This window comes from Vespula pensylvanica, chromosome 4 (genome assembly GCF_014466175.1).
Source record: "Vespula pensylvanica isolate Volc-1 chromosome 4, ASM1446617v1, whole genome shotgun sequence".
NCBI classification, from domain to species: Eukaryota; Metazoa; Arthropoda; class Insecta; order Hymenoptera; family Vespidae; genus Vespula; species Vespula pensylvanica.
The window spans coordinates 8,038,531-8,057,288 of NC_057688.1; the positions used below are offsets into that span (position 1 = coordinate 8,038,531).

At 28.2% G+C, this 18,758-nt stretch overlaps 2 protein-coding genes across 11 annotated transcripts; one reads left to right on the forward strand and one right to left on the reverse strand.

The window, feature by feature from the left end:
* Nucleotides 1-3,109: 3,109 nt before the first annotated feature.
* On the reverse strand, nt 3,110-18,494 carry LOC122628449 (glutamine-dependent NAD(+) synthetase). Of its 7 annotated transcripts, none has more exons than XM_043810775.1 (15): nt 18,309-18,493; nt 17,876-17,959; nt 17,223-17,396; nt 7,464-7,641; nt 7,055-7,310; nt 6,588-6,780; nt 6,223-6,463; nt 5,863-6,105; nt 5,631-5,746; nt 5,149-5,453; nt 4,862-5,070; nt 4,486-4,711; nt 4,202-4,378; nt 3,752-3,857; nt 3,110-3,332 (listed from the first exon to the last, which is right to left on the reverse strand). In XM_043810775.1, the coding sequence occupies exons 4-15, from the start codon at nt 7,607-7,609 to the stop codon at nt 3,304-3,306; spliced, it is 2,247 nt and encodes a 748-aa protein (XP_043666710.1). In that variant the 5' UTR covers nt 7,610-7,641; nt 17,223-17,396; nt 17,876-17,959; nt 18,309-18,493; the 3' UTR covers nt 3,110-3,303. The 7 variants fall into 7 exon arrangements, with proteins under 7 accessions (XP_043666710.1, XP_043666707.1, XP_043666708.1 ...); XM_043810772.1 differs by having other exon boundaries at nt 18,275-18,493; XM_043810773.1 differs by lacking the exon at nt 17,876-17,959.
* Nucleotides 9,133-16,504, forward strand: LOC122628448 (cytosolic carboxypeptidase 2). 4 transcript variants are annotated; one of them, XM_043810769.1, is made up of 15 exons: nt 9,133-9,508; nt 10,156-10,367; nt 10,444-10,596; nt 10,687-10,991; nt 11,600-11,746; nt 11,870-11,978; nt 12,319-12,567; nt 12,755-13,090; nt 13,308-13,535; nt 13,668-13,759; nt 13,857-14,052; nt 14,576-14,672; nt 14,838-15,054; nt 15,179-15,351; nt 15,574-15,653. In XM_043810769.1, coding segments are annotated over exons 1-15 (2,589 nt in total). In that variant the 5' UTR covers nt 9,133-9,435; the 3' UTR covers nt 15,576-15,653. The 4 variants fall into 4 exon arrangements, with proteins under 4 accessions (XP_043666704.1, XP_043666701.1, XP_043666702.1 ...); XM_043810766.1 differs by having other exon boundaries at nt 9,157-9,508; nt 15,179-15,379; nt 15,574-16,504; XM_043810767.1 differs by lacking the exon at nt 9,133-9,508 and adding an exon at nt 9,956-10,054 and having other exon boundaries at nt 15,179-15,379; nt 15,574-16,504.
* Nucleotides 18,495-18,758: the final 264 nt, after the last annotated feature.

The following is an 18,758-nucleotide window of genomic DNA, read 5'->3' on the forward strand; positions in this document are numbered from 1 at the left end:
ACAAAAAAAAAACGAGAAGAAAGAAAAAGAAAAAAGTGTTTAATCCTTTTTTTTTTCTTCTTGATTCGACAATTAGGAAACGAATCCTATGACCGAGAGAACATACTTTTGTTATACGTTGACAAAAGAAAAGAGAAGAAATTCAAGTTCAATGCGTTATCATCGATAATAAAGTTATCGAGAGAAGACGCGTCAACGACTGATATCCAAATTTAATATGAAAATTAAATCTCGAATTTCGATATATTTATATGGAGATTGGTGACGAATTTAAATTTTCTTTTTAATATTATAGGGTGCTTTTATTTTATTAGTTTTTCCATTTACTCTCTGTGACACTTTGTAATCATTTTTCACCACATTTAGAGATTATCTATTTATATATATATATATATATATATATATATATATGTATATATATATATTTATATTTATATATATGTACACACATACATAGATACATACGTACATACATACAAACACACATAAGATTTTGCTTTCTTTTGTTGATAATATTCTCAACGTTTGTAAATATTAATATTAATTATACGCGTTCGTGCACGACAATAATAATAACAAAAACAACAACAACAATGCACAGAATAAACTTTCCACCCCCAACCCCACGAAAAAACAAAAACAAAAAAAAAAACAGGAAAAAACAAAAAATTCAACAAAAAGACTTTCATGGTGATCGATCATGAAGATAATTCGTTTTAAATATCAAATGATGATTTTTAAAATATCAATGGCGAGTTTTGATATATCTATATTATAATATATTTGATATACCTGTATATTATAATATATGGAGAGTTATGAAACTTTCACCAACGCTAATGGACATTCACACGATCATACACACACATACACGAGATACACATATAAATATTAATTATTAGGAAATAAAATAAACAAAATAAACAAATGTTTTTACTCATAGCCTTGTGTACTTCGCTCCCGGTAATACATAAAGACTTTGGCAATCCTTTTTTGTCACGAATGCAATTTATTAATGTATATTGATATAACATAGATTTTTACATTCTTCGATATTAATTATTATTTCTATTGTCATAAAAATATTTGTATCGTCATCATCATTATAATTTCTATTAACGTTTCGACTATTATCATTATCGTCGTTTTATCACTATTATATTATTATAATAATCATTATTATTAATATTAGTGTTAATATAATGTTTATTTATTATCATTATTATTATTATTATTATTATTATTATTATTATTATTATATTAATAATTATTATCAATATTATTTTTACTATTATTTAGTTGTAATTTTATTTACATTCAGTATTCTCAAAAAAAAGTAGCACTACGATGTAATATAGTTTTGCGACTTTTTTGTTTAGCGTGTATTAATGTTATTATTATTATTATTATTATTATTATTATTATTATTATTATTATTAATGATTATCAATGATTATTATTTTATCACTATTATACATTATCGTCGTTATCATTGTCACCGCGTCGTTATTTTAATATTAACTATATTAATTATCGCCTTTAATGTGCTTTGATGCGTCTGATATAGGTCACGAGAGAATGATAGTGAGTACTATAAATTTTATTATAACTCAACAATTGACCTTTACAATAATTCTGGTTATATTGATTTTATTATATTATTATTATTATTATTATTATTATTATTATTATATTATTATTATTATTATTATTATTATTATTATTATATAAATATTTATCCGCCGTTATGTCTTATGAAATCGACTGTTAGCACGAAATAGAAAGAACGAAAAGTGACTCAGAGATATTTAAAAAAATGATCGCGCACATACTATATAAAGATGCAATATATACTATTATACATACATAGACGGTTTACGAAACGAAGTGCATGTGCATGCATTATTGGTGTATGGACTTATAGGCATGCATTTATATATATATATATATATATATATATATATATATGTATATATATATATAAACTATTTAATATGCCGGATAAAAGTCAGAGAGAGGATTGGTTCAATGCATTCGGTTCAATGCGTGTTGGAATATCATTGGAATTCTCTTGATAGATCTTAGGCAGAACACGATTGGTCGATGCTATATGGTTAAAACGGTTAACGTTCTTTGTATGCGGCAAAACAAAGGGACAATAAAATTATATATGTTATATATGCATATAAACCCGACGTAACTTACTAATATACGTGCCGGTGATTGTAAAAGTGTTTTCAACTTTGTTATCGTATATTTTTCTTCTTCTTCTTCTTCTTCTTCTTCTTCTTCTTCTTTTTTGAAAGGTTTCGATTTTCGTTCGCGTTTGAATTATTTACAAATTCCAAGAGAAAATAAGTACGTTATATACTATTTTCTCTTATAAAAGATGCGTAGTACAAGTCAAATTTTGATTAAAACAATATATTAAAATATGATACTTCGTAGCGTTTTTTCTTTTCTTTTCTTTTTTTTTTTTGTTTATTTTATTTATATTCTTGTTAAATACTGTAGTAATCTAAAATTTGCATGCCTGATTTTACATTGTGATTTATTAATTATTAGAAATGTTCCTTCGGAAGATTGATAATTCTTACTTGTAATCTTTAGATGACTATCATCGTCAAGATGGCGAATATTTATTTACTCGACAAATTTATTTATGGAAAAGTAATTCTCCTTTATTCGATTTAAAAGATTATAACGTCCGAGATTAAATATATCTTTATTAACATATCAAATGACTTTACATCACTTTCATAATCATCGGCTTCGATTATCGCGTAATACCTAAAAGTATTTAATATTTAATAATCTACGAATGTCTATCTCACATCGATCTCTTCTTTATTCTTTTAAGAATGAAGAAAAAACAAGGGAAAAAAAAATAATCGTGTTTGTTCTTTGAAAATTAATGTCGAAAGAAGAGAAGACGAAAACTAGTAGTTACATTAACGACAACTCCTTTATTTGTTTATTATATTTGTTTGTTTGTTTATTTTTTTTCTTTTTTTTATTTTTCTTTGCGCTTAGACTTCGTCTTTACATTATCTTTCTTTTTTCTTTTTTTATTTGTCAAAGACGTCGGTGTAAAGAAAAAGAAAAAGAAAAAAAAAAAAAATGAGAAAAAAAAAAACGAGAGAAATACGAGACATCTTTCTTGTAAAATATCTTTCTTGTGATATCATCAAGAACAGCACACGCACACACATATACGAAGTCCAATTTCTTTTTCTCCGCTCGTTGACGCTGCAATGTCAAAATGATAAAAGAGAGACAGAGAGAGAGACAGAGCTACGGCTACTAAACTATTACTCCGGGATGTGTTTTATCTGGAACAGAGAATGATCGTTCACTGATGATCCGTATCCTCGATTTATTTATTTATTTATTTATTTATTTCTTATTTTATTTTATTTATTTAAAAAAATTTTTTTTCTTTTCATTGGCACAGTTACTTGCCAAAACCTTTCTGCTGCATTTCTTTTCCAATGCATATTTTTATTCTTTTCATTTTTTTGTTTGTTTGTTTGTTTGTTTGTTTGTTTGTTTGTTCTATTCTATTTACTCTTTTTTTTTTTTATATATATATATATTTTTTTTTTTCATCAACGCCCATCTTTTTTCAAGCCACGTAAAATAAGATCGTCAGATCATCAAGTTTGCTTTATTATTAATAAAGCAAGTAGGCTCTCGTCTGACGATTTGTTTGTCCATCATTTTTTTTTTTTTTTTTTTTAATCTTACTCACTGCTGATTACAGAGTTGAACGGCACGTGTCTCGGCTTAGCTGGCACTTTTGGCGAGTCTTTCTTCGATCTGGTCGGTTCCTCCTCCTTTGTGTTCATTCGTTTTACCTGTAATCAATTGTTTCATCGGATGCTTAACAGAAAAAAAAAAAGAAAAAAATACAGAATAGAAATAATAATAATAAAAGAAGAAGAAAAAAAAAAAAAGAATACAACAACGAAAGACAGAAGAAAGAAAGAATGAAAAACGAAAAGACAATTTTAAATTCAAATTTATCAAATATTTATCACATTTATCACATGCGAACAACAAATTTTCTCAAAACGCACCAGGTGCTATAACGCAAGCGTGAATTAATGCCGGAACAAACAATAATTTTTCTGATATTCTTTGGATCCAAAGTTTTATCGGTCGACGTTGGTTTTTGACAAGATTTCGAAGCGAGGCTCACCTGTTCGTCGATAGCATTGAACTGCCATTTCCAAGTGTGATTATAAAGGAACGGACGATGATCGAAACGATTGTCATCAGGACTATAAGTTTCTGTATGACAGGATGGCGTCAAAATGGTCATCTTATGACGGTGTATGGCGTAACAACGATAAAAATGTTTGACTTTGTCGGCAACCTATAAAAACACGTTATAACGAATAGATTTCTAGAATGAAATCTTTCGATTATATCAAGATATACAAAATAAATATACGTAATGTAATATACGATTAATTAATTTACCTCCTTTGGGGTATAATTATCCCAAGTATTTACGAGCCGACAAAACATACTGTATGGTCCGGCACAATGTTGTTTTCTAAGACGTCCAAAAGTTTCTAACTCGTTGTACGTCATCCCCATATCTACTTCGTCCAATTGAGTTAATTGTCCTTCTTGTAAAGGCTCGAGTTCAGCCGTCGGTGGAGCTTTTAAGATATCGTCTAAGGCCGACAATCCGTGCTTCTTTCTAAAACGAATATAATATATGATCGTAAGAAAATCGTAACGTAATATATTCTAATATAGTATAGTATAATATATTATCTACGTAATATAGTATGTGATATTTCTTTAACGATATAAATATGCAAGTATTTTCTCGATTGCAATGAATTACCTGAAATAATGGAGAAATCGTTTGAGATCGTTCTTAGATATTCCACCTATTGGATTAATGTCTGCGCTGCTACAATCGTACTTTGTTAAATATCCACGAAGTGCCTCGTCTACGTTCGTACTTCCAAGTACTAAAAGACCACCTGGACGTCCTCGAATCCAAAGCATCAATTGTGCGAATAAATATGCTATTATCATGCGTAAACGTGCCTAAGGAAAATATGAAAATTATAATAATAATAGAATAAAATGATTATTTTTCATAAAGTAAACGAAAATAAAACCCACTTGAATATTTTGCAAAGCTTGATTTTCCCTTGGGGAACCACCGTGTACCTTAAATCTCGGCACTATTTTCGTTATCTGCTGAAATATACCTAGAATAGCTGATACAGCCGTATCGATAATAATATTATGATGATAAGAACCAATTTGTTTCGCCAATTCGGCTGCCCTTGCTTTAGTTTCGGCAGATGAATTTTCAGTTGCCATGTAACAGGTCACCAAAAGAGTATTACAAAGTTGTTTTGGATCGGTCGGCACGTACTCGCAATCTCCAACAATTTTTCTAATATCTGATAGGACCTGAGCATCTGAGGATTGAAATTTTCCACAAAATTTATAATATATTTCTATCTATTAGTTTATATATATATATATATATATATATATATATATATATATACACAATATTATATTACGTATGTAATATTTATTGCAATAAATATATATATATATATACATATATATAATAATACATAAATGCTCACCTCCTTTGCTAACAGATTCGACTATTAAATTACACATACTATAGACCAAGCAAGCCGATGAAGAAGAATCAACGCCTCCGCTTAAAGGTAAGAAAAATCCACCTTGACAGGAACGTCTTTGACAAAAATATACAAAAAAAAAAAAAAAAAAAAAAGAAACAAATATATACACATATATTTTCTTTTTCTAACTTTTTATATATAAACATTTAATCTTCTTAACTTATACTACCTCAAATAATCCCATAGCCAACAAGCAGGCGCCAATGAAATTTCTTCCTCCGGCGTATGATAAGATACATTTAACTTTCCATTCATATTACCGCATGAATTCCTTCGTTCCATATTTATAAGTTTGTCAGAAGGATTTGTAATAAGATTTTCCGAAGAAAGAACAAAATCTATTTTGACGCGTGGATATGGATCCGAGCGTGCTGCCGAATGAGATCTCGATCTTATATTATTTCTGTAACTTCTACGAGATAACAGATAAATATTTGTGGTATCGATTGGGGGTAATATTTTCCAGGAATCAAATAAAAAATATAAAAAAAATATATAATAAATAATAAAACGATCGTATTGATCTAACCTTACGTCTTCCAGATCGAACGTCGCGACGGTAACTTCGACGTCCTCCAATGCAAATTGTTTTCCTCGATTTAAAATATATCCATTAAGGAATATACCAGAGCCACCATTAAAGTAAATCCTTCCACCGTCGCAACCACGTAAATTACTGAAGATGTAACAACCACCGCATTTAAACGTTGCCGATTTAACGAGATCCACAGTTACATAGGCCTTACGAAGCTCGAAATAAGAACCACTTCCTGTTTATAGTTAATAAAAGGAAAATATATATGTGTATGTGTATGTATATATAAAATTTTACTCGATCGATTCTAACGATGATATAAATAATTTGACATTATTATTGATCGCTGAAGTTATCACCATTAGCTATTATCTCGACGCCGTCCATCGACATTGGTATGTGAGAGCTACGTGGATTCCAAAGTTCCTCGCATATTTCAAAACCTATGCAAGTGTCTCTGGTAGATATAACAGCGTCACCAAAAGGTACTACATTTTGTCCGGTCAGTTGAGATATCATTCTTGGTAAAAAGTAATCCTCTACGGTACGTTCCTAAATTTTAATATAAATATTGTTATTTTTTTTTCTTTTCTTAATCATATAATTTTTTTTTTAATCGTATAATAATTTTTAAAAATATATATATATTTAGGTATAAAAACAAATTAACAAAAAATATCGTATATATTTTATTTTATATTTTTATATTTTAAATATATATATATATATATAAGAAAGAAATATATATATATAAAACGAAAAAAAAGGAAATATATATATATATAAATATATTAGGTATGTATGTATCTTAACAAAAAATATATACCTTCGTCCAAGGAGAAAACCATCTTGATTCTCGATAATTTCCATCCTCGCATAACAACATTTTTGGTCTGATCAATAAAACGCACCAATTTAGAAACGTAACTCTGCAATTGTAAGTTACATTTTTATGCATCACTGGCATCCCAACGTCAATCAAAATATCTTCGCAAATACTAGACTTCATGAGCATTCCTAAAACTTCCCAACAATGTAACAATGTATCAGATTCGTAGAAGTGATCCTCGCAACTGTAACCACTGAACAACAAGAGAGAAATATAAACTGGATTTATCGAGTCGAGTATAAAAGCAAAAAAAAAAAAGAAAAAGAAAAAGAAAAAGAAAAAAAAATGAAAAGATCGATAAGATAACGATAATTAAATAATAATATCAAATTTTCTTTTTACATACCAGATTTCTAATTCCGGACCACTTCTATAAGTTGCACCAGCTGCTTTAGCTTCCTCTATACTTTGAAGAATCCTTTTAAAATTTCCATCGAAGTCCATGGCCCATTGATTCAACGTGCAAGCAGCTACAGTGACTTTCCGACCCATTTTGTTTTTTTATTTCACTCAGTTTTTGTGATCTATGGCAAATTTATATTTATATATTTATATATATATATATATACATATATGTATATGATACGTAATAAATAAATTAAAAAGAGAAAAAAAAAAAGGACGAAACAAAAAATTAACAATATTATATTACACGTTTTCGTTCGTACATTACTTTTATTAGGATTCACGAAAAATATAATCGTACGAATTTCTATAGAAAACAATTTGATGATACTTGGCAATAATTTACACGTGTACATATATACATATATATATATATAGGTATACAAAATTGTAGACTTGTCAATCAGAATACATGATCGATATAGCAAGGTAAAGAAAATTGTTCGATGGAATGAATCCCTGTACACTCTGTTAGTATGTTTGGTGGTCTCTGATTGATCAATAACTTTCAGAACCCGGCACCGCGAGGTAGACGGACAATAGGCAGATTACTTTATGTGCATACGTACTAACACATATATAAAAACCTCCTTCACGCACGTACATACACGCATACTAACTGATCGGAGTAATAGTATGAAAAGTTAGACGTATCTTATAGCTCATCAATCAGTACTATATGAAACTGCACGTGCGTATGCAGTGAACTTGGTTAATTTTGACAAACGAATTATTTGTATTGTTCTTTTTTCATTTTTCTTCTTCTTCTTTTTCTTTTTGTATATTTTTTTTTTCCTTTTCTTTTTTTTTTTTATTTTCTTCTTTAATTTCCATCGATACTAATCGAAGAACATATTATTATAATAACGAAATATATCAAATACAATGAAACGATGGGATCGTGATTGAATAGAAATTTGATAAGATTCCAAGTTTTTCGTAATCGGTAGATCGAATATGGAGAGAGAAAATAAAGTATGAAAAGAATTTGGAATTACGTTCATAGGTAGAATAGAAATACGAAAGTACAGCAAACAATCAGAATGCCAGTGACTCCGCCCCCAATACACGACCGTTGTCAGGCAATACCTAACTATACTCTACAAATCTCTCCTCATCGGCTCGTGGCTTCTTCTCAGTCGACCAAGCTTATTCTACCGAAGAATGATAACATTTTAACATCTCGTAACATCGACTCTACAAATTGATTGTTCTTAAATGGCAAGTAAATATCTATCATTTTTGTTTTCGCTTGATTTAAATTCCATCATTATTTTTCGCTCTTTAAATTCTACCAATGGGATTCCTCGAATTATATTTTTAGGAATTATATTTTAGTGACACGTAAAATGTTAGGAAGTATTATCTCAAATGGCAAGTAAATTTGATTGAATCATTTTTTGTATTTTTATTTTTTTATTTTATTTTATTCTTTTTTTTTCCTTTACATTGATATCCATCCAAATGTTTAATAACGTAAATATTGCGAGATAAATTTATTAAGGGGTAAGTTCTTTTTTTCTTTTTTTCTTTTTTTTTTTTTTTTAATTTAATCAGAGCTAGCTAATCAAAAATTATATCGTGATAATTTCTCTCTTCGATTAATAAGAAATCATTAATAACATCTAAAATAATAATTTTCTTTTGCAATTCTTTTAGTGCTCCGACAAGTTTTCTTGGAAATTGTAATCAATAAATAAAATATTCAAAGAAAATTTTACATCGAAGATAAATGATAATTGAGCAATGTGAAATTGTTAATCTTTAAAAGTCATTTTATCTTAAGAACAAAATAAAAAAAAATGTCAAGTTCGATGAAATATCAGAATGATCGAGAGATCATTGACGATGATGGAACAGAGATCAATGAAAAGAAGAACGATGATTGCAATGAAGATGAGAGATAACAAAAAATGACAGATTTATTATCGTCTAGCAAAGTACGTGAACTTCAAGCAATGTTGTTCCCGGTTCGATCAATTTCCGGTGGGTTCTAATAAATAGAAATTATTTCCATTAATATAAATTCAATTATATCGACGCAATTCGATCTAATTTACATTCGAATAATTCAGAATATCGATCACTTTCCAAGTATCTTATTTCACGTGTTTAAGGTGTTGTGTGTTCTGACTGACTGAGTCATGTATAGTATGTGTGTGTGTACATTGCACATATATAACTATAATAACACATGGTCGAGGTCGTGAACGTTCGTACGTTGTACCCTAACTGGATGAAGTAATGCTATAGAATATTTTAATGTGACACCTAAACGAAAAACTTTGTAAAAATAAAATCGTCGTTGGAAAGTGTTAAAAAGACAATACAAACTTTAAACTTGCGTGTTAAAGTTTTATCGAGTTCTCCAATTTTTTATTTTCGTTCACATTATTCTTTTTTTTTTTTTTTTTTTCTTTTATCTCATCAATAAACATTCGCGAACTTGTTAAACTTTCATCGAGTCCTGTTTTGATATTCACTTATATTTTATTAGCTCAGAAATCGAACGTACGACGATTTGGTTAATCGGTAGATACGTTTAATTTCTAGTCTCATTCATTTTTGTTCGTTCGAATTTTTTGTCTACATTTAAAATTTTATTTATTAAGAAATTAATGATAATATTACAGGTACAGCCTTGACAAGTTTGCGTACACCACAGGAATCACAAATTTTTGAACGTTGTAGAATTTTAAACGATAGCATAGAAACAAATTTATTTTCAAGATCCTTAGAACCGGCGAAACAACGAAACACGAAGGAAACTCTTAGAACATTGAGCTCGCAATGTATCGCGGACAATATTGTTCAAGAAATGGCACGTTGGCCAACGGAGTGTCAAGTGAATATGAAAATAAAATGAATTGATCATTGATATGTTTCTATCTCGCTAATATAACATTTCAATATCGTTTCAGGTAATCCCAGAAAGGGTTCGTCATATTGATTACAATCCAATTAATCCAGAACCATTTTATTTATCTAATGGAAAGGAACCTACGCCAAAACCAATCGACGATGAGTTAGGTACCGTTATATTTCGATACTGCCCAACTAATGTTACCAATTACGTAAGAATAATTTATATATTACTATCATTAATCTTATCGTTTATTCGAATTAATTTAATCGAAATAATGAAGAATTTTTATAACGATTAGTTTAGTAGATCATGCGCTGGTGGAAACCCAATTCTATCGTCTTCCAACAAAACTTTCAAGGATACCAACGAATACACGTTAACTTCTTCCAAGGATGGGAAGAACATTACCGACATGTTCTTCATTGCCGATACCAATAGCGATCTAAGATTCGAGTCACGATTCGAATCTGGAAATCTTGGAAAGGTCGTTAAAATTAGCGATACTTATTATCAATTACATTTGAGAAGGGATTTATATACTCAAAGACACACACAATGGTATTATTTTCAAATATCTAATACCAGAAGCAGGATCACTTATAGGTGAATAAAATTGATAAATATTTGTTGATTATAAAATTGTGGATCAATTGAATATCTCGTTTTTTAAGAGCAATAGAAAAAAAAATATATATATATATTGTAATTATCTTATTAATATATATATATTTTCTTCCATATTACTATATATATTTTGTATTATATACAAGAAAATATGTATATTTAAAAATGTATATATATATATATATATATATATATATATTTTAATAGATATCTTTTTTCTATATTATTATTTATATTTTATATTATATACATATAATATATATTGTAATTATCTTGTTAATATATATATTTTTTCTTCCATATTACTATATATATTTTGTATTATATACAAAAAAATATGTATATTTAAAAATGTATATATATATATATATTTTAATACATATCTTTTTTCTATATTATTATATATATTTTATATTAAATACATATATATATATATATATTAATATGTATACATTTTTTTTTATTTATATTTTATTCTATATTGAGATATTCAATCGTTCCTAAATTTATTTTGTAGAGTATTATAAATGTTGTTTTTAAAAGATTTACTAAAAAAATATATTCAATATATTAAATATTGTCGATAGATTATCGATCGTGAATATGTGTAAAGAAGAAAGTTTATACAACGAAGGACTTAGGCCACTTTTGTACTCGACCGAAGATGCACGGACTAAATCGATAGGTTGGAGAAGATGTGGAGAAAATATCAGTTATTACAAAAACGGTGAATCGTAAGTTAACGGGGTTACTTCCATCGTCAAAAAAAAAAATAAAAATAAAAAAGAAGAGAGAGAGAGAGAGAGAGAGACGTCTTTTTATAAAAAAAAAAAGATCTCAAATAAAATATTTTACAGAGACGAGGAGAAGGAGAAGCATACTTTAACGTTTAACATATCCTTTCCACATGATCATGACACAGTTTATTTGGCACACTGTTACCCATATACGTATACTGATTTGCAGGTAAACAAATTCCAACAATTAATCTCCTATTTATTAAAATCAATTAAAATCAATCAACGATCACGTTATTAATCAAACAATAAATCGCGCACACACACATATATACATATATAGAAAGAAAAAAAAAATCACTTTTCTCTTTCGCCTAATCTAAAAAAAAAAAAAAAAAAGAAAAAAAGAAAAAAAAAGAAAAAAGAAAGAAAAGAAAAGAAAAAGAAACTTTTAAACGTATAACAATACAAAGCACGTTTAAAGTGACTCGAAAAATTCATCGTCTCACATTTTTCATCAACATTTTTTTTTCCATTTCTAAAAAGAATCATTTTCCTTTCGTTCTTAGGAATATTTGACAAAAATTGTCAGCGATCCGATAAAAACAAGATTTACGAAGTTACGATTGTTGTGTCGTACATTGGCTGGGAATGGTGTTTATTATTTAACAATTACAGCACCACCAACGTATGATGATGAGGTACGAAGAAAACGTGGAGTCGTAATAACAGCCAGAGTCCATCCTGGCGAGACACCGTCCAGTTGGACGATGAAGGGAATCATCGATTTCCTTACTAGCGAATCTAATCGTGCCAAGGTAAAAAAAAAGAAAAATAAAAATAAAATAAAATAAGGGAAAAAAAAAAAGAGAGAGAGAAAGGAAAAAAGAAACAGATGGAAACGATTTTTCTCTTCTTTTTTCTGTTTTTCTTCTTTTCTTCTTTTCTTTTTTTATTTTTCAAGGACGACGATAAAAAATATCTAACGAAAAAAATAAATTGTAGGAGTTACGAGAACGATTCGTGTTCAAGTTAATACCAATGTTAAATCCGGACGGTGTTATAGTTGGTAATAACAGATGTTCTCTATCCGGTAAGGATTTAAACAGACAGTACCGGACGGTAATGCGTGAAAGTTATCCATCAGTTTGGCATACGAAATTAATGATACGAAGACTACTCGAGGAATGTGGAGTAACGATATACTGCGACCTTCATGCTCATTCTAGGAAACATAATATATTTGCTTATGGCTGTGAGAGTAAAAGAACTGGATGTAACAATGGAAGACTCTCCGAACAAATATTCCCTTTGATGTTACATAAAAATGCTGCTGATAAGGTTAGAATCTGATTAACAGAGATAAATGTTACGAGGAAACAATTCTTTTTAATTTGAAAAAATAAAAAAAGAATTAAAAAAAAAAAAATTAGAAAGAAAACAAAAGGGAGAGAGGGTGAGAAGGACGAGTTTATAATATTTCATAAGATTTCTCCGATTTTTTTTCTTTTTTTTTCTTTTTTTTTTTTTTCTCTTTTTTTTCATTTTCTTTTCACAGTTTTCCTTCGAAAATTGCAAATTTCATGTAGAAAAGGGAAAGGAAGGTACAGGTAGGGTGGTAGCTTGGTCGATGGGTGTACAAAATAGTTACACGATGGAAGCTTCAATGGGTGGCTCGAGATTAGGATCTAGATCTGGGACACATTTTTCTACACAGGATTACGAACAAATTGGTAAAGCCTTTTGCGAGACACTTCTTGATTTTTCTGATCAAGATCCGGCCAAGGTAATTGTTACATATAAAAACAAGATATATGTACGACGTACGATTTTTGAATTTTTTTTCTAAAGTGCCTTGATAGTTTTTAATTCTATTTTTTTAATTATATATATATATATATTTTTTTTTTGATAACAGGAGAAATTACGAACAAAAATTTTAACGAGATTGATCAAAGAAGGATCCAATGCCGAAGAACCTACGAATATCGATTTAACTGATTACTCGAGGTACATCAAAATATTGATCTTATTGAATAAATTCTTTTTTCTTTATCCCTCGATAAATATTAAAACATCGTTTGCATGATTAAAATATCTCTTTTAGCGACGAAGGTGACAACTCGGAAAGTCACGCATCGGACGAATCGATGAGAAATGCTTACGATGAAATACACAATGAATATCATCCTGCACCACCACCATCTCCCAATTTTGGTTCCACTGGAAGTATGAATTTATTAAAGAGGAGAATAAGAACGAAGGAAATGGAACGAAAGTATTTGGAACGTAGAAAATTTTTGGTAAAAATTAACGATTACAATCATATCTATATTCTTATAAATTTCAACTTTTTATAATCTTGCAAAGTTTGAATTCTTTAGAATTATCTCAGAAAAGAAAAAAAGGAATTATTTATAATCTTATAAATTTAAATACTTTAATATAAATCTCTCGACAAAAAAAAAAAAGAATTACAGTACTAAAATAGTAAACTTGGACTCTATAATAATCTCAAAAAAAAAAAAAAAAAAGGAAAAAAAAATCATTCATCTTAAAAATTTCCTCTTTCTAACAATTTCAAAAAAATCGTCCTATATATTTAAATTCTTCATAATAATCTCAATAAAAAAGAAATAATTTGTAATCCTATTAATATTTGTAAATGTCAACTCTATAATAGCAATCTCAAAAAAAATAATTTCTTTTATAACAATATTAAAAAAAAATTACAATCCTACAAATTTCAACTCTTTATGGCAATCTCAAAAATGAAAAAAAAAAAAATCAATCATTTGCGATCGTATAAATTTGAACTCTCCATAGCAATCTAGAGCCGTCATGGATTTGCACACGACTGATCCAGGAAGTGATCTATGTTATATGACAGATTGGATGGACGATGATCGATCGAAGACAAGAGGTGAATAATCGAACGTTCGACTTTTCTTTTCATCATTAATATACATTATTCCCCTGTTATAAATTTCACTTTATCCTTCTAATTTATTTATTTATTTATTTTCCTATTTACACGTTACACGTTAATATTGAAAAATTCTTGTGAATATATAGATCATGATTTCAGGTATCTCAGCAAGAATTCAAAGACACAGAGAAGGAGAAAATATTCTTAGCTTACGAGGAAGATACGAAGGAGAAATAAAGAAAAACGAACATACAGTAGAATGTTCTTTACTTCCTGCTATAATTAGGCCACGTAGTTTATCATTGGGTGAACATTTATTGCCCGACGAAGATAATAGAAAAATTGAACAACGAGTACGTTGTCATCGTTTGTCCAGGTATTTGGAAATTATAATTCAAAAAAAGAAAGACAGAAAAAAAAGGAAAGAAAAAAGAAAAAATTATAAAGAAAAATCGATTTACAAAAAAAAGAAATTTAAGGAATATTTCTTTCCAATTTAGAATATTGAAGCATCCTTGTACACCATCCGTCGAAAGAAAGGTCTCAGCTTTTAGACAACAAATCTGGATGGGAATACCAATTCGTAATACGGAAAATGGCATGACTGTTATCAATAATGATTTTGGAAGAGTACCATTAAGTTGGGGAATATCTAGTCTCGCTTTAACGAATTGTAATTCGAATAATGAAATATTGCTAAGGTTAACGAAATGAATTTTTCTTTTTTTCTCTCTCTTCGTATAAATCAATTGCTTGCTATAATTAATTTGATATTTCTATATCTATACATTGAACATTGATCGTAAAAGATTATGTGTTTTTTCTTTCTTTCTTCCTTTTCTTTTTTTTTTCTTTTTTCCTTTTTCTTCTTCTTCTTCTTCTTTTTTTTTTTTAGGACGTGTACAGAAAAATTACGTACGCTCGATTATTTCGAAAGAACGACGGAATTAAGAAAGACGAAAAAGAAATCACGAAGGAAACAAAATATCATTGTTAGCGAAGAGATTAGATCGAGAGATAAGGAAGACGTTCGAGAAAATATTCGTGAAGATGAGAAGGTCAAAGTTACGAAGAAGAAACGTTCAAGATTGAAATGGGAAATGGCTGTAAATTTAAGTTCGACTATAAAGGACAATAACAACGGTACAAATAATAAAAATTCATTCCTATCTGTTAAAGCGGATTCTTTAAAATTGTTCACGACTACTACATCGGCGAAGAAAGTACGAAGGGAAGAAAAATTAAATACACGTGTTAAAACCCATAAAAATGATATCGTCGTAGCTACTGAGAGAATAATTGCTAGGAACAAAATTACTAAAATTCGTACTATACAACAATTGAAATCATTCGCAACACCTGTCTCAGATAGCTCGAATTCGGAAGACGGTTTGAACAATCCGAGTAAATTGAAAAATGGAAAGAGAAAGCAGAAGAAAAAGAAACAATTAAAAAAGACGAGAATATCTGGTACTACAAGGAATAATAATAAAAAACGTGCTGCTAGTGCAAAAACAGTGAAATAATTCATTTCATAAAGTGAATATCATTTTCATTATTAAAGTATCTGATTAATATGCTCCAAATGTTCCGTTGATCGATTATATAATAACGTAATAAACATATTTCTAACGGGTATACAAATATACATGTATGCGTGTATGCATGTATGTATATATAATGAGTTGAAGAAACGAAAAGTCATTTACTACGTGTTACTCTTTCTATTATGTTAATAAGTGTTTCAATAAATTAAATAATCATTCATACACCATCATTAGATACGATTAATCGATTTATGTTTTATATTAATTAATGGAATCGCATATGATTTATTCCATTAATTAATATAAAACATTTTATTATAAATAAATCGTTATAGCTTATGGGTATGAAAAGATAACAGCTTGTAAAAAAATGTATTATATAATTCAGCCAAAGAAGGATTATATTACCGACTATAAATATTTGTAGTAATTATTTTTTACTGTTTTTCTTTAATTTGTAAAATGTAACACGTATTGAACAACTTCTTAGAAAATTTATGAGAAAAAAACGACGTTCATGTCATTTTCATGTTATTAGAAAAACTGTTCAAAATTTTTTTAAGTAATATACAGTATAATTCAGATTGATGAAAGTTAAAAAATTTGGAATTATTTGAGTAACCAAAATTAATATAAATAAAAAGAGAGAACAATTTTACTATTATATATATATATATATATATATATATATATATATATATATAATGATGATGAAAAAATAAAATATAAAAAATAAAATGAACGGTAATTATATGCATCTTTGCTATATTCGCAGAATGGGATGAAGATCAGATTTCATTGATAATATTTATTTTATTTTTTCAAAGATGGCTTTATTATTTAGTCTTTCCATATGTTACATGTATAATACCATATAGAGAATTAAATGTGTTTCGTTAGTATGACTTATATCGAGATATATGCCTTTCTATAAACTTTATTAAACTTTATATGATCGGTCTTTGTTATATGTAACATACGGATTGATAATTCTTACCTTTGAATCGATTCTTCTAAATCATATATTTTTCTTATTTCTTTCTCTCGTCTCAAGAATGAAGTAACTTCTCAATTTTCTAAGTAATTTTAAAAACTGCTATGTATATCAGACTTCAAGTAGCCACGCCAGCTTCTTCGCAATTACGTATTGTATCTTCTAATTCATTAATCCCTGAAAATATTAATCATTTAGCAATGAAATCAAGAGTTATTATTACATTTATTAATACTATTCTTTAATAACGTAATAATTGAATCTTTTAATATGATGAAACTACATTTAATATTCTTATTATCTTTCCTTTATATATTTATATATATATATAACATTTTAAAATTCTACTTTCAAATGACATTGTCTTTGTCTTAAGCGAACTCAAATATAAATAAGTCTTAATAAATATTTATGTAATGAAATCATAATTTTTACATAAAACATTTAATCTGGCAAATCATGAAGTTACATAACTTGTATTTTCATTTGAAAGAATCATCATGCTCAATCAAAATTGTAAATTAAAAACACATAAATATGACCGACAAACAATGACAATAAACTTTTAAAAGACTTTTCATCCTTCAACGAAGAAATCAAAGTACCTTTACAAAATACTTTTATAAAATACATTTTATAGGAATAAAACAACGTACCTTTCTTTAAAGAAAAGTTTCCAAAATAGATAATACATCTCATTTAAAAAATAACATGGAAAAAATTTTTTCATCGAACATAACCTATACAGGTAAAACGCATGTATATAATTATGACGATTAATGTGTTTAATTGACGATTGCGATTAGATAAGATCGTATATTTGACATTAAACAATAAATATCATTAAATAGATCAATTTGTAAATGAGAAAGAAAAGACACAAAAAGGAAAGAAAGAGAGAAAGAGTAAGAGAATAAGAGAGAAAGAGAAAATGAGAAAAAGAAAGAGAAAGAAAAAGAGCAAGAGAGAGAGAGAGAGAGAGAAAGAGAGAGAGAGAAAGAGAGAAAGAGAGAAAGAGAGAGAGAGAGAGAGAGAGAGGTTAAACGGACACTCACATAACGCGTACCGCGTATCTACATAAAGACATACGTCAACTAATATTGCTTTCTGCATGACACTTGTATGTAAAAACAGGGCACCGATCGAAGACCTGGACATCCGTTGATTGTAATTCGTGTCAATCAGTTACTTCTTCACTACATTTGCTTTTCATGGAAAGACGAACAATACCACAAAACTCATACGATATGACGCGATCCGTTCAAGAGTACACAATCGCGCACATGCGTATATAAAGCTATTTACATTAAATCGATTATTTTCGATTTATCGATACCATTCGAGAATTATTAATACAAAATTTTTCGACTGTCTTTTGAAAATGTTTTAATTGGCATTTAATAATAATGTATATGAAAATATAAAAATTACGAATACATGATATATATATATATATATATATGTGTAGTTAATAGTATATATATATAATTATTAGTATATTATTAGATACCAATACCAATATTTGTTAAATATTTATTA